Source organism: Trichechus manatus, unplaced genomic scaffold, assembly GCF_000243295.1.
Source record: "Trichechus manatus latirostris isolate Lorelei unplaced genomic scaffold, TriManLat1.0 scaffold00157, whole genome shotgun sequence".
NCBI classification, from domain to species: domain Eukaryota; kingdom Metazoa; phylum Chordata; class Mammalia; order Sirenia; family Trichechidae; genus Trichechus; species Trichechus manatus.
The window spans coordinates 5,768,951-5,793,589 of record NW_004444093.1 but is presented as its reverse complement, the minus strand read 5'-3'; the positions used below and the strand labels follow the sequence as shown (position 1 = coordinate 5,793,589).

General features: G+C 55.6%; 1 protein-coding gene across 1 annotated transcript; it reads left to right on the top strand.

The window, feature by feature from the left end:
* Positions 1 to 8,013: 8,013 nt before the first annotated feature.
* On the top strand, positions 8,014 to 12,060 carry HIC2 (HIC ZBTB transcriptional repressor 2). The gene is made up of 2 exons (XM_004386192.3): positions 8,014 to 8,144; positions 10,219 to 12,060. The coding sequence occupies exons 1-2, from the start codon at positions 8,119 to 8,121 to the stop codon at positions 12,032 to 12,034; spliced, it is 1,842 nt and encodes a 613-aa protein (XP_004386249.1). The 5' UTR covers positions 8,014 to 8,118; the 3' UTR covers positions 12,035 to 12,060.
* Positions 12,061 to 24,639: the final 12,579 nt, after the last annotated feature.

Genomic DNA, 24,639 nt, shown 5'->3' with positions numbered 1-24,639 from the left:
ACCCCACTTTTCTCCGGCTCTGTCAGGGACTTTCTGTTGTGTTCTCTGTCAGGGTGGTCATTCGTGGTAGCTGGATAGGGTTGGTTTTGAAATTGTGAAGTTGGATTGTTGCTGTCCTGGAGCTTTGAGCTGGGCTCCTGCAGCTCCATAGCTCAGCTCTGACGGGTGACTACCTTTGGGGCTCAGTTTTCTCATCTGAGGGGTGTCCCAGAGGTGGTTGAGATGGTCATGATGGTCCCGTCTAGCAGGCTGGACGACGGTTCACCTATTGCCCTCTTACCTTGTGCGTGTGGCTCCTCTCAGCCTGCTGTGCCCTCACTGCGTTCTCCCTTGCGGAGCTTCATGCTCTCCTGAAGCCCACACCCTGCTTCCCATGACATTCCTCTCCTCGGACTTCTGCTCCTGCAGCCACTGCCTGCAGTCACCAAGGCTCTGCCTGCTGTCTCAGGTTCCAGGTCAACCATTTGTACTAGTCAGCTTCTGGGCTTGTTTCTATGGGAAATGTATGTTCCTTTTGGGAGTGTTCCCCTTCCACCTGACACCCATCAATCCAGCAGTTACTGCTTGCAAAGCACTTTACTTTGGGGACAGTACCAGTTGGAACCAGTTGCTGTATTGTCAACTCTGACTCATGGCAACCTCATGTGCGCAGAGTAGAACTGTGCTCCATAGGATTTTCAATGTCTCATTTTTCAGAAGTAGATCACCAGGCCTTTCTTCCGAGGTGCCTCTGGGTAGACTCAAACCTCCAACCTTTCGGTTAGCAGCAGAGCGCATGAGTCATTTGTGCTACTCAGGGACTCCTTCAGGACAGTAGAAAACTTATAAACTATCCCGTTGCTGCTCAGATTTCAGCGTGCATTGGAATCACCTGAGGTTACATTACAGGTGCTGCTTCTTAGGTCTGGAGTGGGGTTTAGCACTGATGTTGGGGCTGTGGGGCCCATTAGGGTACAGCATACTGGGACTTCTCTGCCTCATGACTTAAGTTGCTCCTGAAACCCTACTGGCTTTTTGCTTACTAGAGATGGTAGGAGAGCCCTGGTGACACAGTGGTTAAGTGCTTTGGCTGCTAACCAAACCCAAAGGTCAGCAGTTTAAATCCACCAGCCGCTTCTTGGAAACCCTATGGGCAGTTCTGTTCTGTCCTATAGGGTCACTATGAGTTGGAATCAATTCAATGGCAGTGGGTTTAGGTATGGTAGGATGGAGTCTGTGGGTGGCACACATGATTAAGTGCTCAGCTATTAACTGAAAGGTTGGCAGTTAGAACCCACGCAGGGGTGTCTTGGAAGACAGGCCTGGAGATCTGCTTCCAAAAGGTCACAGTCATGAAAACCCTGTGGAGCAGTTCTACTCTGCACATATGGGGTCACCATGAGTCAGGATTGCCTCAGCGACAATGGGTTAGGAATAGCAGATTTCCCCTGCTCTGCTATCTTGTTGGCTGACCCACCCTGCAGGCCTGCCTCCCCACCTTCTCCAGCTCTCCCCGCCTTATTTCTCTGCTCTCAGTGAGCCTTTTATCAACAGCTTATGCCACTCCTGGGGGGAGTGCGATGAGGGGAAAGAGTTTGGAGGTGAGCAGAGTTTTTATCTTCATCATCATGATTATAGGTGATTAGCCTCCTTCCTTGAGCTGTCCTCGCCTGCAGAACTCTTGGCCAGACTGTGCCAGGCCTGGGCCTTTCCGGGAGTCCGCCAGCTAGCTGCAGTTTCCCAGGCTTGTCCTGGCCACACTGTGTTGGCGCCAAAGCCAGGGTGATGAGAGTGTCTTAGGCCCGGTGGGTGGAGCTGTAGGGCCAGGGCATTCTGGGGAGGTCAGACTTGGAAACTGTCAATGGTTTGTTGATAGGATTTACTGGGTCAGAGGAGTGAAGGGATCCCTGCTCAATGTGCAGGGCCCACAGAGGGGACTTTGAGTGGGAGGGTCGGCCATGTACCCTTCCCTGTCAGACATGCTGCCTTCGAGTCGTCTGCCCGGAGGTGGAGTGCACGTGGGGCAGGTTGTCAGGAAGACCAAGCAGGACAGGCTTCTAGCAGGCATGGGATCTCCAACAGGTGGCGACGCAGGGCAGGCTTGGGGAGGTCGGGGCTGGGGTGATGCCACCTCCATGCTCTCTCAGAGTGACCCGGCAGGTGGGCTTTAGGGCTAGACAGGGCCTCTGAGCACCGCGTTTCCACCACTCTGAGTGGACCCCGAGTAGTTGTTTTGCAAAAGCTGCATGGGCAGTAGGCTGGGTGCCTGGCATCCATGGAGCTTGCTGCTTTCCAGGAGGACAGCTGGGAGGAGAGCCAGGAACCGCTGGCCGGCATCCAGGTCTGGAGCTGGATTACATGGCTTGGCTTGCCCAGAGAATGGATCCCCATCTACTGCCAGCCCATGCCTGGAGGGACAAGGTGGAGAAGTGACAGAGGGCATGGGGCGTTCTCTGACAGCAGCGGGCAGTCCAGTCCCTAGAGCAGGCAGTGGGACGCCCTGCCTTGTAGCTTTTAGCTGCCTGGGGTCAGGGGGAGCTGGGCAGACCTTACACCTTCCATGTGCCCAGGAGAAACCCCAGCCTCTAGGGGATTGTGGGTCAGGCCCCCACTGTGGACAGGTGGGCCAGGTTGCAGGTGTAGAGGGCTGAGGTGTGGACAGAGCCCCCACCTCCAGATCGTGCCCACTGCGCACCACAGCTCCTGTGGCCCTTCTGCAAGCAGAGTGGGGGCATGGGCGCTCATCCCCAGGGCAGGGAAGTCTGGCTTCTCCCTCTGCCACCTGCTGCTTCCTGTGACCACAGGCAAGTTGCTTCGCCCTCAAGAGCCTTAGTTTTCTTATCTGAAAGTAGAGGTGATGATAACCCCTCTCTTGTGGGCCTGTGGGGAGGATCCATTGAGACCAGATTGTGTCCACGGAGTCCTCTCCACAGTGGTGGCCTCGCAGAGAGTGAGGGGAGACAGAGAGAGGGGCTCACCGCCCTGCTGGAGTGCAGACGGCTTTGTGGGGGAGTCCTTGTTGAAGTCGGGAAGGGGAGGAGTAGGACTCTGGTGGGTCTAGGGTGCTGGGCTTGGGGCTCCCTGAATCTTGGGCTTTCCTCTGCCTGGATGTCCCAGCTGCTCTGTACCTTCCAGGTCAGTCCCCTTCTGCCCTTGGGCCCCTTCCTGTGGCCCTGTCCACCTGTCTGCAGGACCTGGGTGTAGGCACTGCTTGTGCATGGCCACCACTTGCAGCCCCAACCTTGTAGCCCTACCTGTTAGGGCTGCACCTGGAGCAGCAGTGACCATCGTGGTGGTCGGGCTGTGGACAGCAGCACTCTTGGGCCCTGGTCAGATATACCTAAACCCCTGCATGTGGAACTGTCTGGTGCTGACCCCCAGCCCTGCACTGCTGCCCTACCTGGCATGGCTGTCCCTCCCACCTGGCAGTGGAGCTCTGTGCAGGCAGTACGGTGCCAGCTGGGGGTCCTATTTCAGTCTGTTACTTGTAGCAGGAATTCCTTGGCCGGGAGATGGCAAAGGTGAAAGGAGTTATCTCTTGGGACTGAGCAGGAGGACCATCTTCCCTGTTAAGTGAGGGATGGCCATGGGCGGGTAAGAAGGCCCCAGGAGTTGTGGGTGGGAGGCCTACCCCTTACCGGAGCTCCGTCCTTCCCTTCGGGTCCCTCTACCCAGCTGCATAGGAGCGAGGAAAGCCGCCTGCTCTGATGTCAGGTCAGGGTTTCAGGTGGGTGCTGAGGTTGCCCAAGGAGGGCCTCATTCTCACCCTACCCAGAGGTCCGCAACTGAGTAGAAAGGGCAGCCCTCTTGGGGGCGCTGATCATGAGGGTCAGGACCATGCCCCCTGGCTCCTGGAGGGTCCTGTTTAGGGGGTGTGTTTTGAGTGCCTAGCCTCCTAAGGCGCAGGCTCTGGGCAGAGCAGGAGTCCAGGCCAATTTGGGGCACTGTGGTCAGAATTGGGGGGTTGGAATCATTCTCCTTTGTGCTCTGCTTGCTGCATAGGCAAGGGTCACTTCCACCTCTCTCTCGCGGCCTCTGAGGGGTGCTGGGCCAGAGTGCTCTCCTGCCCTCTGTGGGCTGCTCGGAATAGGGGCCTTGAGTTAGCCCTGTTCCAGCTACGTTGTGGGGCCTTGAGGCCATATGGGCTGACTGGGGAAGCCCAGGGCCAGCCCTTGTGGCCCTGCCCACCGTGTCCTGATGGCCTGCTGGCTGGCTGGTGCATGTTTGGAAGACGGGTCAAGGTCACACAGGAAGGGGCCCTGAAGATTGGCCTGGGCCTTGACTGCCTGCTGGAGACTACAGAGGGTGTCCCAGCCAGGGAGGAGCGGGAGCAACAGGGACTTGCTGTCTACAGAAGCTTCTGCCCCCGTGGCCTACTTCCAGGTTGGGAAACTGAGGCTGAACTACACACCTGGGTGGGCTGAAGGCTATCAGTGGGGAGCTGGGTGCTGTGTGCCCATGGCCACAGACAACACACTTGCTTCTGGGTCCTAATTCTGAGCCCTTCCCACCCTCCACACTGTCTGCACACCGCATTAGGTCATCCTGCCCTCTGGGGATGTGTTGGGATAAAGGCACTGCTGTGGTATGCACAGACTGAGAGACCCCTAGGCCGCACCTCTCGAAATGTCACTTTCTGCCCTGCCTGTCACATGGAGATTGGCAGAGTAACTGGGCTCTCTGGGTGACCACGAGGGTTAAATGACAGTGTTCTGAAGTGTGGGGCCTGGGGTGCTAGGCCTGGCATACAGTGAAAAAACCAGCTGCCATTGAGTCAGCTCCGACTCATGGCAACCCCATGTGTGTCAGAGTAGAACTCTGTTCCACGGGGTTTTCAGTGACTGGTTTTTTGTAAGTAGGTTGCTAGGCCTTTCTTCAGGGCACCTCTGGGTGGTCTCAAACCACCAACCTTTCACCATTTGTACCACCCAGGGCATACAGTAAGTGTGCAGTAAATGTTAGCTGGAGGTGTTTTGGGGGAACGAGGAGGGATTATGCTATGTTGCTGAGATGGGAACATCCTATAAAAACCTCTGTTCTTTTTTTGTTTGTTTAATTTTTTTTTTTTGAGGTATCATTTACATGCAATGAGTTGCCCCAGTCTTAAGTGCATCCCTTGATAAGTTCTGACCAAAGCCTCCACCTTAACCCATATTCCTGTCAAGATACCAGTGTTGTCTCAGACAGTCCCCACATGCCCTCTCCCATGCTGTCCTTACCTCACCCTCTTGTGAGTTTCCCCACCATTGCTCCCTGTTGCCTGTTCTAGAACTTCACCTCAGCGGAGTCATGCAGTGTGTTCACTTGTGAAGGTTTCCTTTACTCAGCATGTTCTTGAGATTTGTGCACATAAATTCTGCTGTTGTTTTCAGGATTATAAAAGTAATTCATGCTTATTATAAACTCAGATACCACTGGAATGAACATATGGAAACTACAGTTTTCCTGTAATTTTAACCCCCACCCACCCCTGAGATGACCTTATTTAACAGTGGCTATACATGTCCCAGGACATCTCTTTCCCCGGAAGAACTTGCCTGGCGGACCCTCTGGGGTAGTGGACGGTGGGCCTGGATGGAGCCACAGAGGGAGGCTTCAGTGGCTCCCGCCAGGCCATGCAAGGCCTACCCTACCTGTGAGTGTGTCACCACAGTGGCTGGAAGATGGCAGGGTGCCCCTGTTCTGGTCCAGCCCCTTCAGTGTGGGGAAGCGGGTGGGGACGAAAAGGAAAGCAGAATTTAAGTTACTGAGGACCTGCCCCAGTTCTTGGTTGTAGCAGCCTGTGGGGTGGGTGGGAGGGTGTTGACATACTATAAGCAAGGTGGTATGTCTGGCACAGGACCTGGAAACCAAGTGTTTTTCCCTTTTCCCTTCTCCATCCATCCTGTGTTCAGAAGGTGGAGCGGACCCTCACAGAGGTGCTCTAGTCCTTTCCTGCCCCCTGGAAAGCTGGGAGCCAGGGCTCCCAACAGGGGACAATGTCTGTGCCACCCTTCCTGAAGGTTCTGTCCTCTGGAGAGGCCAGATCTCTGCCTTAGTGATGTTCCCGGCTGGCTGGGATAGCCTAGACCAGCTGTCCCACTGCCTTGGATCCTGGGCATTGCAGAGACAGCATGCCAGTGGCAGCGGTCCTGGGTGGGCCTGTGATCATTGACGCTGATAAGCACACGGCCTGGGCCTGCTGCCAGGGGCTTCTGGGTGCCTGGAGCCGGTGCCAGGCAGCGTCCTTGTTTCAGCCCACAGGTGGCTTCTGCCAAGGCTGGGCACTAGCCCCTGTACCCAGTGGGGCATTCAGCTGCCAACTTCCTGAGCTAGCCCCTGGCTATGCTTCTAGTTGCCTGGCATTGGCCCAGACCACGGTCTCTCGGGCAGGCGCCCGCAGGTCCCACACCCAGCAGAGAAGAGCAATGCTTCTTGGGGATCCTGGCCCTGACAGCGGGAGGGGGTCCACGCATGGGGTGAGGGTGAGCCCTCAGTTGCAGACATGGTGGTAGGCTAACTGGGCCTAGCCTGGGAGTGGCCTGCAGGCTGGGTAGCATCACTGCTTTCTGTGAACTCCCATCAGGCAACTCTACATGCCCTGCCCAGTGGATGGCGCCTGGAGGCCAAGCCTGCCCTGCCAGCTCAGCAGAGAGGTCATCCGAGAAGGAGACTGTTACGTCCACCTCAGCCTGGGGGACCTGCCGCAGGCTCCGTCCCTTCCTGCTGGGAGATCTGGTCCAGTCCTTGCCTCACCTGGATCTGGTGACTGCCGGGCAGGGCTGGAAGAGCACGCCCACGCAGGCACTCCCCCCACACTGATCTGATGCGGGGTCATGCCTGGTTCAGAGTCTGGCCCAAGCTCAAGGCAGGGCCCCTGAGAGGCACGGGCGGATGCTCTGCCTGAGGAGGTGTGTGTTGACTGAGGGCCTTAGGGGAGCTGGGGGCAGGTTGACTTGAAGGTATTGCTGTGGTGTCTTATCCGTGCCCCAGCCTCTGCCCCTCTTCCCAGGCCGGGCTTTGCTCTGCTTTTTGACTGCACACGCCTCTGTCCTTCTGACTGGCTCTGGCCTCACTGGGTTGGGGGGCCTGGGCTCTGTGAATAGGCTTTAGCCCTCTTGGGTGAGGGGCCTGGGCTCTGTGAATAGGCTTTAGCCCTCTTGGTGAGGGGCCTGCGCCCTGCCCCATTAAACATGGATGCTCAGGTGCTGGGCCTACAGAGCTGGTTCTGCGGCCTCCTAGCTGTTGGTGGGTCCTTGGGTGCACCTCCCTTGGTCACCCCCTCTGAGAGCACAGCTAGCACTGCAGCCAGGATACAGCTGGCAGGCCAGACTGAGGCCTTCCAGCCACGGGCTGGCCGGCACCCTGGGTCTGGTCACATTCCAGAGGGACATGCTGGGCCTCCCTGGCCCTGCGGGTGGGGTGGGGGAAGGGAAGGCAGGGATGGGCTCCAGGCCTGCTTAGGCCACCTCCTCTGCTTGCCGGCCCAAGGAGCCCAGCCTGGCTTGTATGAGGTGAGAGGAACCAGAACCTTAGCCAAAGCTCTGGGGGGCGAGGGGCCTTCCTCTGGCCGCAGCTGCCAGTGGCCTTGGTGGTTGGTGCAAGACTGGAGGCAGCAAACCTTCCTGATAGGAAGGCCATGTGGCCCAGCAGAGCTGGGGAGGGGGTGCCAAGCAGCTCCAGGAAGGGAGGGGCGCTGGGGGCCAGAGGTGGGTGAGACTGATTCTTATAAATAACCCTTTGCACAAGTGGCCCCAGTTTTGACCTTTTGTTATGTAAATGTGGCTGGCTGGGAGGGCCCTGCCCGGATCTCCTGTCACCAAGCCTGCCATCAGCTCCCCAGGCCTGGGGGGCCCCAGGGTATCCCAAATCTCGTGTATAGGGAGAGGAAGGTGAAGGCAGGGCCTGCCCAGCCTCCTTGACATGATTTCCCCCAGCCCAGGGCCCTGCAGCCACCAATATCTGCCCATTTGTCCCTGGTGTCCCAGCCAGAGAGTCCTGGAGGTGAGGGCTCCAGGGCCACCAGGTGGGGTGCCATCCTCCCTGTGATGCCTGTCTAGGTGACCGTGTCTCTCTTCTCCTCCCCAGGTGACCAGGCATTGATGCACCCCCAGGGAGGCCGAGCGCTCAAGGAGGCCACCCCCGCTGGCTGCTGCGCACATGGTTTCTGGGCCCCTGGCACTCCGGTAGGCCTGAGGGGGGCAGCTGGGAAGGGGGCATGAGGGAGGGTGGGTGTGCTCCTACTCCTTCATCCTGGACCTGTGGGCGGCCCTGGCTGCTGCGCCTTTGCCCACCTCAGCCTGCAGCACTGTGCTGCCAGGCACAGGGCAACATGAGGGGGCCCTGTGTGCCCATGTGGAGCCACACCCTGGGCTCTTTGTCTTTGCCTGACAGGGTGGGGGAGTTGGGAATAGAAGCCCGGTTTCCCTTGGGTCCCTGGACAGTCCTGAGCTGCCTCAGGCCCGGCTAGCTGGCTGAGGGTCTCTCCTGAGGGCACGTCACTACTGCCTCCTGCTGGTTCAGCTGTGCTAGCTCTGAGGACTGGTGTGCACCTTTGGCTGTGTCTGGGACTGTTAGAGTTTCCCGCTATCTCTGCAATCAAGGGCAGGTGTGGGGCAGGGGAGGGAGTTTGTGTCCTGGGCAGGGTTGGAGGGCATGACCCCTCCCAGGGCTCTGCCAGTGCAAGGCAGGCCTGGGTGTTCAGGGTAGGCCCTGGAGATCCAGGGTGTCGTCGAGGGTCAGAGAGGTTCAGGCACTTAGAAAGATGGGACCTTGAGCGGAAGGATCGGGTGCCCTTGTCAGCTGCGTGGCATGGAGGGCATGTTCTGCAAGCGGCCTTGCTCAGTCGTCAGGCAGCTGTGAGACAGGGAGGGCCTGGCATTCTGCCAGAAAGCTGCTTTCTCCAACGTCTTCCTGCTCATGGAAGCTGCCTGGGCACTGCATGCCCTCAGCCTAGACCCAGCACCCTCCTCACTGACCTGTCTCCTCCCTGGGCCATCCTCTGTGGCTCCAGCCAGGGTACAGGAGTGGAGCTGGGGGTGCTGCTTCCTCAGCTCTGAGCTGGCTCAGGGTGGGAGGAAGGCTTTGAGCACCGTCTTGGGCGCAGCCTTGCCCTCTTTCCTAGAGGGTGCGTTTCCCTCCTCCCCAGGTGTCCTGGCCCTGTGCACTGGCTAAGCTGCTCTTCCACTACCTACTATGGGTGCCCAGTCTTTGGTGGAGGGCTGCCTGCCCAGGCTGTGTGGGTGGAAAATGGAACTCAGAGCCCTGTTGCTGGGACCCACATGCTCACTGCTGCACCGGCAGCTCACAAGATTTCCTGTGGAGGCTAGAGATGCTTGTGTGTTTATTACTTAATGATATCAATTAGTGTCTGTGCCAGCCTGTCTGGCGGAGGCCAGCTGGCTGCATTTCCCAGGCCCCAGTGGCAGCTGCCATTGAAAGGACCCAGGGCCCATGTGGTGCCAGGGCCTTAGCCAGGCCAGCCTTCCCACTGAGCACCTGGAGGCTCTGGGTAGGTGAGTTAGCACTCAGGCCCACCCGGGGACAGAGGGAGGCAGTGACATGACTTCTGGCAGATCTTAAAGCTTGGGAGCCTCTAGTGGCACCTCAGTGTAGAGCCAAGGTCACCCATTGGGGGTGGAGTCGGCCAGCAGGCCCACTTGGTTTGGCCCACACTGTGGTACAATAAAAAATTGAAGCTTTCTTTACCATTGGGAGATTTCACATAACAATCTGGTTTCTGGCTTGTCTTGAACAAAGCCGGGAAGATGGGGCCCTGTGGGGCACCATGCCACTTGGGGATAGCCAGCTCCTCTGAGATGGTCCTTTGCGTTCCCAGCACCGCACCCACCTCCCACCCCCCACCCCCGGCTGTGTGCTATAGTTATTGGCTTTGGTCTCCTGCTGGCTTCTGTGGGCGTTGGACTTGATGTCTTTCAGTGGGAGGAAGGACCTGGGCTTGGAGCTGGATTCCAGCCTGTTTCCCCACTTGGAGCCTGTGTGATATTCTTGCTCACTGCCCCGTCTTCTCATTGGTGCATACAGGGCTGGTGCTGGTGTGGTGACAGGTGCCTAGCTCCTGCACAGCAAGGGCAGCGGTAGCTCCTCCCTGTGTGCTATGACTAGGGGCAGGGCTGGAGTCCCATGTAGTGACCTGAGGTCAGGTCACTGCGGAGGCCCCCTGAACACCTCACCTGCCTCAGGGCTTTTGCACTCGTGTCCTGCTAAGCTAACCTGTGCTTGCCTATTCTCTGCCCACAGGTGGTGCGCGTGGGGAGGGCGCGGGGACATGGGGCCCGACATGGAGCTGCCCAGCCATTCAAAGCAGCTCCTGCTGCAGCTGAACCAGCAGAGGACCAAGGGCTTCCTGTGTGACGTCATCATCATGGTGGAAAACTCCATCTTCCGGGCCCACAAGAATGTCCTGGCCGCCAGCAGCATCTACTTCAAGTCGCTCGTGCTGCATGACAACCTCATCAACCTGGACACAGACATGGTCAGCTCCACAGTCTTCCAGCAGATCCTGGACTTCATCTACACAGGCAAGCTGCTGCCCAGCGACCAGCCAGCCGAGCCCAACTTTAGCACCCTCCTCACTGCCGCCAGCTACCTCCAGCTGCCTGAGTTGGCAGCTCTCTGCCGCCGAAGGCTAAAGCGGGCAGGCAAGCCCTTTGGCTCAGCACGGGTCGGGGCCGCTGGCATGGGGCGACCCCCCCGCAGCCAGCGCCTGTCCACCACCTCTGTCATCCAGGCCCGTTACCCAGGGCTTGGAGACAGGCGCAAGGGGGCCCACCCCTCCCAGGAGCTCCCCCAGGCAAAAGGCTCAGACGACGAGCTCTTCCTTGGCAGCTCCAACCAGGAGGGTGCGCACACCCTGGGCCGGGCACTGTGTCCAGCTGGCGGGGAGGCTGGCCTGGGCGGCTGCAGCAGCAGCACCAATGAGAGCAGCGGGGGCTGTGAGCAGGAGCTGGGCCTGGACTTGTCCAAGAAGAGCCCTCCTCTTCCCCCCGCTACACCGGGCCCCCACCTCACGCCTGATGACCCTGCCCAGCTGAGTGACAGTCAGCACAGCTCGCCCCCTGGAGCCCCCGCCCCCGCCATCGCCAACAGTGCCTCTTATGCCGAGCTAGGGGGCGCCCCCGAGGAGCCCATGGATCTGGAGGGGGCTGAGGACAACCCCCTGAGCCAGCTGGAGGGCCCCGGTGGGCAGCCCCGCAAGAGCCTGCGGCACTCGTCCCGAAAGAAGGAATGGAGCAAGAAGGAGCCCTGTGCCCTATCCGAACGGAAGGAGACAGGGCCCAAGGGTGCCTGCCTGGGGGAGGAGGGCGAGGGTCTCGGGGGCAGAGTTCCCAATGGCGTCCTGGCTAGTGGGGGTGGCCCGAGTGGGCCTTACGGGGAGCCCCCGTACCCCTGCAAGGAGGAGGAGGAAAATGGCAAGGACGGGAGTGAGGACAGTGGGCAGAGCGGCAGTGAGGGGGGCAGTGGCCCCGCCGGTGCTCACTACCTGTACCGGCCTGAGGGCTATGAGACAGTGTCGTACGGGGACAACCTGTATGTGTGCATCCCCTGTGCCAAGGGCTTCCCCAGCTCTGAGCAGCTCAACGCCCACGTGGAGACGCACACGGAGGAGGAGCTGTTCATTAAGGAGGAGGGTGCCTATGAGACAGGCAGCGGAGGCGCTGAGGAGGAGGCTGAGGACCTGTCGGCACCCAGTGCGGCCTACGCGGCCGAACCCCGGCCGTTCAAGTGCTCTGTGTGTGAGAAGACCTACAAGGACCCGGCCACGCTGCGGCAGCACGAGAAGACGCACTGGCTGACGCGGCCCTTCCCCTGTAACATCTGTGGCAAGATGTTCACACAGCGTGGCACCATGACCCGCCACATGCGCAGCCACCTGGGCCTGAAGCCCTTCGCCTGCGACGAGTGCGGCATGCGCTTCACCCGGCAGTACCGCCTCACTGAGCACATGCGCGTGCACTCGGGTGAAAAGCCCTATGAGTGCCAGCTCTGCGGAGGCAAGTTCACCCAGCAGCGCAACCTCATCAGCCACCTGCGCATGCATACCTCCCCCTCCTAGAAGCCAAAGACCGTCTGCCCCTGCCTGCCCACCTTGAGCCAGTGTGGGTACCCTCCGAAGACTCGCCACGGGGGGGAGCTGCTGGAAAGGAAGCAGAGAGCAAGGTGTGGGGGTTGTCTGGTGGGGCTCCTGGCACAGCCTCGCCCCGCCCGACCCCCCCAAGAGCTTTAATGGACAGTATATACCAAGGGAAGCAAAGAAGGGACGCTGATGAAACCACGCCCAGCGAGTCAGTCTACCTCCCCTCCCGCCCCGGTCACACTGTGGCCTGGCTGCTCCCGTGTCGGGTTTGGAGGAGTGCTGTGTGCAGGGAGGGCCTCCCTCTGTACTGGGGGTTGCCTGTGGCTTGGTGGCATCTGTGCTGTGGCCATGTCCCTGGCCCAGAGAGCCACTGCTGGAGGGAGGCGCCCTCCCTTCCTGGAGCCAGGGGCGCCCTGCCCACTGGCCTTGGGATAGTCAGGGTGACCCCGCCTACCTCTACAACTAAAGAGCCCTCTGGGGCTGGGTTGCTATTATTCCTACTGAGCTATTCCTTTTCTCTTGTTAATTTTGTTTTTTTAAACCAAAACAAACAATAGTTTATTTTCTTCCAGGGTCCCCCCCTGTCTCCTGGCCCCCCAGGGCTGAGCCTGGGTCTGCAGCTGGAATGTAACAGGGGCAGCTGCCCCTTCCTCTGCCTCCCCTCTCCCCCGCGGCGGGACAGACCCAGGAGCACCCCTTCCAGGCCCCAGAAGCCCTTCTTGCCCAAAGGCTTCCCTGGGGCCCCAGGCCCTGCCTCAGCCACCTTGGGAGAGAGTGTTTTTCCTATAGTTTCCAAGGAATATTCTTTGTTTAGAGGTACTTGTTTTTTATTAAGAGAAAAACCAGTGTAACGTTTATGTGAATGTTTGAACTGGAAGGTCCGGGGTTAATGGGGGGTGGGCATGGGTAGGCTGGACTTGGTACCTAGTCCTTGGTACTCTCGTTTATCTTCTCTGTGAGTGTGTGTGTGTGTGTGCACGCGCGCGGTGCGGTGTGCGGCGAGAGTGGACAGATATTTCGCTTTCCTTCCTCACTGAACAAGGTGGAGAGACTTCTGACCTTTTGCTACCTCTTGAATCCACTAGAACAATATGTTGGTGACTGGCTGTGGGAGGCCATGACACTTGTTCTTCCTGTTAGTGCACTCGGGCCACCTGGCCTCCGACCAGGAAGGCCGAGGATCCGCCAGAGTGAGGGGAGCGAGGGCTGCCGGCTGATGGTCTCTGGGTGGAGGTTACTGTGGTGGCACAGGGTCTCTGTGCATGTTTCTGCAGGTGCTTTGAGCCATGTCCACCTCGAGGGTGTTGATGTGCTGCTGAGCAGGAGGGGCATCCACTCCATGAGTACAGAGTGGGGCCAGGTGCCACACCTTAGAGAGCCCAGAGCAGGAGGCCCCACTCGCAGGCCAAGCCGGCCCTGCAAGAGCCTGAGCAGGGATGTGCAGGGTGGGGTCTGCGACCAAAGTGAGATGCACAGTCGAGAGTGGCGAAGAACACCTTCAGGCTCTGTTGAGGTGAGGACAAGAAGCTGCCCCCATTCGCTCATCTTGGGGCGGGGACCCACCCTTTCCCCTCACAGTACCCCTTGGCTTTCTCAGCCTCTTCCCTCTGTGGGCTGGGGTGCCACCGCTTGACACGCAGTTCTCGGCTGCCAGAGATGCAGGCGACCAGCCCGCATTATCTCTTTCATTTTCCTTTTTGCTTGCTTGCTTTTTCTATTTTAAGTTCAGACCAAAAAACTCCAGAGTCACCCCTCCACCACCCCCTCCACCACCTCCACCCTTCAAGAGAGCCTCCAGCTGAAACGGGGCCCGAGTTCAGGGACCTTCTTGGCGAGCGGCGGGTGAGGGGTACAGTGCGCGGCCCCACGGGCTCCGGGCTAAGCCCTCTAAGCCCCGAGCTGGCTCCCATCCCCTCCAGGTGGGATATTGGGAACTGGGTCACGGGTTCCAGCATGGGCGGGCAAGGATCTGGGTGGAGGATACCCTCCCGCTCTGCCCCCCCGCCTCCGCCCGTCAGCACTTAAGCCACACGACACAAAGTCTGTACGTACTAGGATTGTACGCACGCCCGGGTACTCGCCCGGCCAGGGCCACGCACTGCGAGGCTACTGGTGAGAGCAGGCAACTCATTTGCAGAACTTCAGGGACGGGGAGCAGAGCCCCCTTCACTCTACGACGTCTGTGCGACATAGTATTGTACCCACCTTAGTATTGTACCGAGCCTTTTCTGTATTTTAATGAGAAAGCAAAACACTAGTTTCATATTTAAGATTTCAAGGGTTTGTGGGGGTGGGGCGGGATGAACACAACACTTCATTTTGTCTTTTTCCTTTTATCATGTCGAGTGTGTGCCTGTGAGTGTGTGTGTGAAGATATGTTAGAGCCTCACGAGGAAATTCGGCCGTTGGAGGCCAAAGGCGGCTTACACTTCTCTGCTTTAGTCACTTAATTCCTGAATGTTTCGGAGAAACAGGAAACAGAGAAAGTAGCAGATGTCATGTAGGAAAGAGAGGATTAAAAAAAGAAAAAAAGAAAGCTCATACCCAAATTCACAAAACCTATTTTTTAAACCAAAGCACATTATGAATGCGAATGGAACCTCAGTGGGCTCAGAAAAAAGATACTAATATATTTATCTCATTGTTTACATAAACTTTTACAGTTTCAGACCTCAGCAGCTGTAAGGCCAGTCCCAGTGAAGCCTCTCCTTCCGCTGGAGGCCCTGAAGCGCCCCTGATGGCTCATGGGCAGAGAGGCACCCCAGGGGGCCTGTGGAGTGGGCAGAAGCGTTCAGGAGTCGCCTGAGCCCTCATCCTCAGCCTGGGGCTGCTCCAAGCCCAGATGGCACCAAAGAGCTCGCCCGTGCTGACCAGCCCCCATGGCCTCCTGGCAGGACTGTGGCATCTTGGCCAGCTGGCACAGGAGGGGTGGCCCTCAGCTCTGGCCACAGGACCCAAGTCTGGGCTTGGGCCCCGGGAGGGAGAGAAGTCCCTCCTGCCTCTCTGCCCGCTGCCTTCGGGTGGGCTGATGCGAGGGTCCCCCTCAAGCCAAAAAGCCAGGACCTTTGCACAGGTTGGTCGACTCCAGCTGGTCCCTGATTCGGGGACCCCACAGGCAGTGGAAGGGGCTGGCTGGGCCTGGCCCTTACCTTCAGTCGGTGCAAACACTCTTAACAGTGTTGTTTTTGTATCCATATGTTTGTGCAGTGATGAATGTATTTATTTCTCAGACTTGGGGCGCGAGGCAGACTGGGCTCTGCCACTTCCCGCTCCCGCCAGACCAAGCCCCGCAAGGGCTCCTCCAGGTTTGCAAAAAAGGAACCAAGACAGGACGGACCTTTATGCAACCAAGACTCTCAGAGACCACAGCATAGCCATACACCTCAGCCTGGGAACCGAACGGTCGGACCTCCGACTTCATGACCTCAGGTGGCGTATGTGTCCCTGTCGTCCACCCCCAGGCTAGGCTGTCCTGCCCGCCCGAGTCTGTGTTCACTGAACATAAGGCAGCTGGCAGGAGTGCGACCTGGGCTGGCAGGCCCCACCTGCTCTGCCTGCGACCACCATCCGGAGTCATGGTGAGGCCTGGGCAGCTGGGAGGGCAGGGCTAGGGATCAGGAAAGAGGAGGCTGTGTCCATCCTGTCCCTGATGCTCTAGGACAAAAGGGGAAGGTGGAGCCAGAGGTCTTAGCCAACCATGTCTCCCTGAAGGGACTAAGGCCTTGGCTGGTGCCCCCAGTCCCATGGATCTGATAGGAGTGAGGTGGGAGGGGCCCAGCTGGAGCCTCAGTCTGACATTCCAAAGTGGGGGGATGGGCATCAGCTGTGAGAGTTGAGGCTGCCCAGGACCCCCTTCCTCGGAACCCCAGCTTTGGTCACCCCACTTTTTTACCAGGAGCCCCCTACCTCACCTGCTATTTATTCTGTAATTTATTGACCTCAGATGCTGCACCACAGACCTCACATGGGACAGGGAGGCTCCCAGGCCCCCCCCTCCACTTGGCAGGGCCCTGTGGGGCCAGGTGCTGAGGGGAGCCTCTCTGTACCCCACCCATCACTGCTCTCCCCCACCAGGGGGCTCCAGGTTGGGAACAGACCCATTCACAAATACCTCGAGGGGGAGGGGGTGGGGTTACAGCTGTTCTGTTTAATTGGAGCTGGAAAAGGGTCATGTCCTCCAGACCCTTCCCAGAAAGTGGGGAAAAGCACCCCAACTCGCACTCCTGTACTGGCCTCCGCCGCTGTCAGTCATCACCTCAAGTTCATGTCCCTGGAGCGTTTGAATAAATTCAGGTCAGAGCTGCACTGCAGCTCCCCCATATGTTATAGAAAAGCAATTCTCCGACGACTGATCTCTCCCTCAGAAGCGTGCAGTCTTAATGTACAGTGATGAGAAACTGTTATTTTATGATCTTTTCATTAAAAGCTTGATTGAAAACTAACGTGTTGGGCCTCTGTTCTGTGGCTGTTTTGCTAACTGACTCTGCTTTTGAGGGCAGAGCTGGGATGGGCAGATTTCAGAGGAGGAGGAGCCTGGTCTTGGGCATCAGTCCTGGTAACTAGCACCTTGGTATCAGCACCGTTTTGGGTAATATTGGGCTGAGTTGACTGGGGGCATTTAGTTAGCAGTGGCTCTGTGGACTTACGCAGTAGACCTGGTGACTGGGATGAGAGGCAAATGGCGTAGTCTGGCCAGTGCCAACGACCGTCTGTTGGAGCAGCAGGTTTGGGGCTCAGGAAGGGCTGGGGGCAGAGGGAGGGCTCTTTTCTGCCCAAGGCTCCTTCCTGCTTCTTGGCCTTAAGGTCCAGGAGGGAAGAGGGAAAGGAAGGTAACCGTAGACTCCAGGGTCAAAGGGTAGTGGATTTGACTCTGGAGGCCCATCCCTTCCAGCCACCTGGGGTAGGAATCCCAGAACTACTGCAGACCCGGGAGAAGGAGAGGGGTTGGAGTCAGCTAAATGGCCTGCCAGCTTTGCTCCTGGGTGCCATGGACTGCAGACCTCTGTAGTGGTTTCAGGGCAGCCGCAGATGAGCATGGTAACCCAGACCTACTCCGAAGAGCATGGACATTGCGACTAACTGTTGGTAAGTTCTGTTCATTGGTTTTAAAATTATTTTTTTGTTTTATCAAGGTAAAACCTGAGCATAGTTTAGACAATCACATGGCTCTCTAAAAGCTTAAAACAAAAATTTCTTGTTCACCAGCCCATCCCACATTTACGTGCAACCACTTTTAACTCTTGGTACTTGTACATTTGTCTCCAGGTTTCTAAATATTTTTATACTGCTGACTTTTTATTCATCCTTTTGAGTTTGTGAACTTAGATGAGGATTTTCGTTCATGTGTACCCTCTTTTCCTTGCCTTATATTCCCAAAATTGGCAGAATATTTAATCTAGGCATTGGCAGATTTTTCTGTAAAGTAGCCAGGTAGTAAATAATTGGGTTTTCAGGCCATGTGGACTGTGTTGTAGCTACTCAACTCTGCTGTCGTAGTGCAAAAGTAGCCATCAACACTATGTGAATGCATGGGCATGGCTGTGTTCCAGTAAAGTTTCATTTAGAAAAATGGGCAGGGTAGTTTGCCAATCCATACTCATTGTTACCACTCTGTAAATGTTTACTGCTGAACCAGATGACGTCCTGGGTCTTCATCTCCTTTTTTTTTTTTTTGTATTATTTGTTGTTTTTCTTGAGGTTAATAATTATTTTTTCAGTTGCTTAGTTTGAATCTCTTTCACACAACTCTGTGAAATGCTTCCCAGTACAGTTTTCAATGCAGATGTGTCAGTCATCTGGTCTGCTACTTTTTTCCTGGGGACATCCTTCCTGGAGCCTGCCTGTTGTGCTGCACAGATATGGGCTGGAGTTCTTTCCTGCTCTTGTCCTGTATTAGAAGCCCTGTTTACTGGGCCCCGTCTGTTCTCTTTGTTGGATTACCTGCTCATTTTGGTAGCACATTTCCTCCAGTACCATCCTAAGAACACATGGTAAAAACATTTTCTGAGCCTTTGAATGTTGAAAATGCCTTTAAAGGACACTGAATTGATAGTTGAGCTGGGTATAGAGTTGCAGGCTGAATATCATTTTCCCTCTGAATTTGGAAGGTGTTGCTCCATTGACTTCTACCTTCCAATGTGATGAGAAGTCTAGCTCCCTTCTGAGTCCTGTCCTTTGTATGCAGCTGATTTCCTCTCTGGAAGCTTTTAGGATCATCTTTTTATTTTAGATGGTTTGTCCATTCCTTGGGCTAGGCACTTGATGGTTTCACTCTGGAGACTCATTCCTTTACTAAACTCTTACTGGTTTTTAAAACATTTCAGCTATTATATTTAATTTCCAAGATACTTTTATCTGTCTCTTTCTTGATTATTGTATTTTGTTCTTTTTTCATGGATGTAATCTTTTGTCTGTCTAAGGATATTTTACTTTTTTGATGTTTTCAGTTACCAGCATTGTTTCTAGTTTCCTGTTAGATCCCCCTTTTCAGTTTGTTTTTATCTTCTCCTGCAATTTTAGAGGCTTTCCTCAAATGCCAGGTGATTTTGACAATTCATGTTTAAGGAGACCCTGAAAAGCTTCTGGGAACCAACCGACCACTTAAGATGTGTACATTCCATTACACTCATCTTTGCCAGGTAGGTGGAGGGAGGTGAACACAACACTTTCATGCGTGTTAAATGGGCCACAGTGTTTCCAACAGAGGGGGCAAAGTGAGGGCCTCATTATGCCAAACCAGTCAGGAACTTACAAGCACAAGAGCCCTGAAGAACACCCTAGATAAAGATGAGGGTGATGTGAGATACCGCACTGCAGCCTGAGGTTAAGTCAGGGCTAGGTTAGGGAGTCCACCACCCATCTGTTTGTCATACTGTAGTGGCTTGCATCTTGCTGTGATGCTAGAAGCTGTGCCACCAGTATTTCAAATACGATTGTAGACAGGTTTCAGCAGAGCTCACAGACTAGGAAGGAAGGCCTGGTGATCTGCTTCTGAAAATTCGCCAGTGAAAACTACAGATCACAAAAGAATATTTTCCAATAGAGTGCTGGAAGATGAGCCCCTAGGTTGGAAGGCACTCAAAATACACAGTGGCTGCAAGAACGGACTCGAGGATACCAACAATTGTGAAAATGACACATGACCAAGCAGCATTTTGTTCTTTTCTGTTGTACAGGGGGTCGCCATGAGTCAGAGCCAACTCGGTGGCTGCTAGCAACAACAGGTTAGGGAGTAAGTCTGCAGTTAAAGATCAGTGAGAGGTTTTGAGTTGTAGGCACTACTACTTCCTTTAAGAATGTGTTTTGTTTATGCGACCCGGGGACTCCCTACTCTCCCCAAGATGTTTGAGGTAGGTGGCAGTAAAGGGTTTCTATGTAGTGGAGAATGTTTGAGCAAAGAAAAAGAGCAGGGACAGGAACAGCTCTGCTGCTCACGGGGCCAGAAATTGTGACTGAGCATCATGTTTGTCTCTGTGTTCCCTGGTGTCAAAAAAAGGGGCAGAAGAAGAGGGAGGGAGGGAGGGAGAGGAGAAAGGGTCAGGGGGAATGTGAATTAGAGGTTGTTGCCATCTTCACATATAAGGAAGTATCACAGTTTCAACAACACAAAGGCTTTCCCTGATGCTAAATGTTTCAAGCACTGTTCCCCATAGGCCCTTGTAAAGGACATTTGCCAAGCCACAACAGCATATGCAGAAGGAAGCTTGTGAATGGCTCTTTCCCAAAATGACCTGTAGTGAAAGCCAGTCATGTCATTAAAGGGTCTCCGATATTGTGCTGCAAAATGTGACTGTGATCGTGGGGTGCTGCTCCGTGCCCAGTCCTTTTCCACAGTCTGAGTCAGGGTGGTAGATGTGTGGAAAGCCTAAGCTTGAGCGACCCCCACCGTGGTCCCTAGGTCCTCTTTTTGGGCACCTGGTTGGTGCTTGTCTGTCCACCTAGCCCAGGTGGACTTTATGAAGCTCTGGCCCTCAGGGAGGAAGGACCGGGGCCACCGGAACTGCTCACTGAAGGGGGGGTCGCCAGTGTATGGAGTCCAAGGGGTGGGGAGCAGAGCGGAGGAAGTGTGTTCTGGGCCAAGAGACACACGTGCACAGACAAGGGTGCAGCACCAGGACGGCCAGGGGCCAAGGAGGCTGCAAACAGCCCAGAGTGTGAGAGGCAAGTCCCACACTCTACTCCATCCCCCCACCACCCCCGCCAAAGGAGCCTCCGCTTTAGGTACCCAACGGCAGCGGGTGGTGAAGATCTGCTTCTTAGGAAAGAACCCTTAGCAGGTGATGGCAGCCGTGCAGGAGGCCAGCCCACCCCCTGACCAGGCAGGGGTCCGGGCAGATCCTTAGGACATGTGGGGCAGAGATGCTGGAAGACAGCCCTCAGCCATCCCATGCCCCCTACCCAGAGCGGTTGGCAGTGCCGCCAACATCCTTTGCCCAGTGTTACGACACCCATAACCCTGGAAGGAGAACTTCAGCCTCAAACAACTTCGGTATCAACTGGTTTTTTGTTTTGTTTTGTTTTTATGGTTGTAAAAATATATATAACACAATATTTGCCAGTTCAGTGTTTTTCACATGTACAATTTAGTAACACCAGTTACATTAATCATGTGCAACCATGGCCAATATCCGTTTCCAAATTTTCCATCACCATAAACAGAAACTCAGTGTTTCCTAAACGATGACATCCCTGCCCCCTCTCACCTGCCCCTGGTAGGGACTAATAAACTAGGTCTCAGTGTGTTTGCCTCTTGTAGATATCTCACACAAGTGAAATCATACATTTGTCCTTTTGTGATTGACATACTTTGCTCAGCATAACGTTTTATAGGTTCATCCGTGTTGTAGCATGTATCAGGACTTTATTTCCTGTTCTGGCTGAGTGTATTCCACATTTTGTTTTTGCCCATTCATCTTTGGATGGATGCTTGGGTTGTTCCACATTTTGACTATTGTGAATAGCGCTGCAATGAACATTGGTGTGCATTCAAGTTCTTATTGGCAACAGCAAGCAAAGCTAATGGTCTGTGGGCCTCCCTGAAGTGTGACTTGGCCCAGCATAAAGGGGGACTCATTGTGGCTTTTTGGGGTCAGAAAGGGATGCATCCAGGTCATCTCCAAGGAGCCTGAACATCTGACTATGTTGTGTTCCAAGTCTTGGACTTCTTGAACGAACGAAACAGTGCACGAAATTCCTGGGATCCCAGACTCCCAGGGAAGAGATGGACAGATAAATCACAGCAGTGATGGTGACAAACAGCCAGGCACTGCTTCAGGTGCTGAACAGAGTAACTCAGCTACCTCAACACTACTGCTATGGGGTACGAGCTGAACCAGTTGCTGCCCAGTCAGCTCTGACTCATGGGACCCCACATGTGTCAGTGAGTAGAATTGTGCTCTATCAGGTTTTCAGTAGCTGATTTTTCAGTAAATTGCCAGGCATTTCTTCCCAGGCGCCTCTGGGTGGACTCCAACTGCCAACCTTTTGGCCAGCAGTGAGCATGTTAACGGTTTGCACCACCCAGGGACTCCATTTAGTAGTAACATGCCTTATTTGCCTGTGAAGAAACTCACCCTAGCTCTCACAGGTGGAGCTCAGAGCATCTGACAGGTTCTGTGGTGGGGGAGGTGATCATGGAGTCCATGGGGCTTCCACAACTCCTTCTGGAGGGTCAGAGAAAGGGAGTCGGGCAATTGCTTCTACTCACCCCCTAGGTTTCAACCAGGTGAAATGGTCTGTGAGAGTCTTCCACAAGAGCATTGTTTACAAAGGGGGGGTACACTGAAACAGACTGCCTGCAGCCAGAGGTGAGAGAGAGTGGGGAGAGGCAAGGAGAGGGCCTAGCTGCGGCCTGAGGGCAGTGAAGGCCAAAATGAGGAGCTGGGCTTAATCCTAAGGGTACAGCAGCCATGCCTGCACTTTCCCTGCCGCTGCCACCACCACACACGGGGACTGTGCCCTGGAAGCCCGTCCCAGGTGGGTTGTGAGGCCACCAGGCCAGCCAGGAGGCAGCGGGCCGTGCAGGGAGAGGGAGGAGGAGCACAGAGAGAGGCCTTGGGGCTTCTAGCCCCGGGGGTGGGGGCTCCCACTGGCCCCTGTGCCCTGTGTCCAAGGGGTGATGCCCCCTGAGCTCAGCTAGGCTCCATGGACGCCTTTCCCTCCCGCAGGCATCAGCAGCCCTGGCCTACGGGCTCAGCCTCACTTGGGCACCAGCTCTGCCTCCAGCTGCACCTGCCCCCAGCTCCAGGCTTCTTCCCAGCAGTCGGCTGCTTTGTACCCTTTCCTTGACAGCTGGTGTCTGAGTTTCCTAGTGCTGCTGTAACAGAAACACAGTGGTGGCTTTAAAGAACAGGAATTAATTTTCTCACAGCTCAGGAGACTACAAGTCCTAATTCAGTGCACTGGCTCCAGGGGAAGGCACTCTGTCACCTGTGGGGAAGGTCCTTGTCTCTTTCAGCTTCTGTAGCCCTGGAGTTCCTTGGGTCCTTGGCGATCTCCATGTAGCATCTGTCCTTCCCCGTTGGTGCTTGCTTCTCTGTGTCTCTGCTTCTCCTTATATCACTCAGAAATGATAGGTTTAGGACACACTACACTGATGTGACCTCATTAACATAAGGAAAGCCCTATTCCCCAAAGGGATTACAGCCACAGGTATAGGGGTTAGGACTCCAACACACATTTTGGGAGAGGACGCAGTTCGATCCATAACAGTGCGTGTCCCTGTTACCATCAAGTTTCAGGTCTCTGTGCCCCCAGCGCTTCCCACTGTGGTCCACACTCACAGCAAAGGCTGGTCGCAGGGCAGAGGGCAGATGTGGGTGTTCCCCTCTAAGCAGCAGGAAGCAGCGGAGGCCAGCTGAGCAGGCCCCCAGGTGGGCCCCTTGGAATTCTGTGAGCAACGGTCCCAGGCCTCGGATCCCCACTCCCCTCCACCTTCTTCCTGGCTCACGCCAGCAGACTGTGGGGAGCACCCTGGGATCTATGGGGCGGCTGCCCAGCCTCTTTCCCTCAGCAGGATTTGTTCAGGATTAGGAGCCTACTGGAGCCCTGGTGGCGTAGTGGTTAAGAGCCTGGCTACTAACCAAAATGATGGCAGTTGAAATCCACCGGCCGCTCCTTGGAAACTCTATGGGGCAGCTCTACTCTGTCCTATAGGGCCTCTATGAGTCGGAATTGACTCAACAGCAATGGTTTTTTTTTTAGAAGGAGCCCTGCCCCCTGGCCAAGCCCTCTGCCTGTACTGACACAGTGCCAAACCCCACGGAGGACGGCAACAGCATGGGCCAGGACCCCACACCCAAGCAGCATGAGAAACGTGAGGACAGGAGTGCCCACACCCCACAGGGAAGCAGCGTGAGGTGGGGAGGCCTGGGGCCAGGGTGAGGAGCTGGCTGTGAGGCAGAGGTGTCTGCGGCTTGGCTATGCCTGCCTGGTCTTGATTCCAGCTACTTCTGAGTGCTTCAGCCATGTGCCATGTCTCCGCCCGAGGGCCAGGTGCTTCATTCATTTCCCCAGCACCTGCGTATGGGCCAGGTCCTCCTCCCGGTTTTGCTCTGGCAGGGGAGATGGCTAGTAAGTACAGTAAGAAAGCACGTGCTATGGTGGGCAGCACTGGGTGCGATGGGCTCATTAAGCAGTGCCTTGGGGAGAGAGGGTGGCCAGAGGCTTCCCCAGAAGGTGGCATGGGATGAGGCCTGAAGGAGTGAGGGCAGGGCTGGGCACAGGAAAGAGCAGGTGAGCAAGTGCTAAGGTCTCTGAGGAGCCCAGGAAGCCGGCGCAGCAGGAGCGAGAGGCAGGTCCCAGGCTCTGTGGTCAGTCCAGGCTGTGCTGGGCCTGGGTGGCCTTGAGGGCTAGGGCTCCATGAGATGGAAGCTACCAGCCAGTTTGGTGGATCCCTGTGGCTGCTGTGGGGAAGGCAAGGAGGGAGCAAGCAGACCGTTCAGGAACTGCTGGAATGATCCGGAGTGGTGATGTTGAAGGCAGTAAGAAGAGATCAGAATTCAGCGATGTGTTTTTTGTTTGTTTGTGTGTTTTTATTGTGCTTTAAGTGAAAGTTTACAGTTCAAGATAGCTTCTCATACAAGAATTTATACACACATTGTTATGTGACCCAAGTTACTCTCTCTGTAATGTGACAGCACACTCCTTCTTTCCACCTTGGATTTCCCATGTCCATTCAACCAGCTCCTGTCCCTCTCTGCCTTCTCATCTTGCCTACAACAGGAGCTGCGCATTTAGTCTCATGTACCTACTTGAGCAAAGAAGCACTCTCTGCACGAGTATCATTTTATGTCTTATAGTCCAGTCTAATCTATGTCTGAAGAGTTGGCTTCGGGAATGGTTTCAGTTCTGGGCTAACAGAGTGTTCGGGGGTCATGTCTTCCAGAGTCCCTCCAGTCTCAGTCAGACCATTAAGTCTTGTCTTTTTACTAGAATTTGAGTTCTACACCCTACTTTTCTCCTGCTCTGTCACGGACTCTCTGTCAGAGCTGTCATTGGTGGTAGCCAGGCACCATCTAGTTCTTCTGGTCTCAGGCTGATGAAGTCTCTGGTTTATGTGGCCCTTTCAGTCTCTTGGGCTAATA

Coding starts and splice junctions, on each gene's coding strand:
- HIC2 (XM_004386192.3), top strand. CDS start 8,119: ATGGTTTCTGGGCCCCTGGCACTCCG. Junction 8,145..10,218: donor TCTGGGCCCCTGGCACTCCG/GTAGGCCTGAGG, acceptor CTCTGCCCACAG/GTGGTGCGCGTGGGGAGGGC.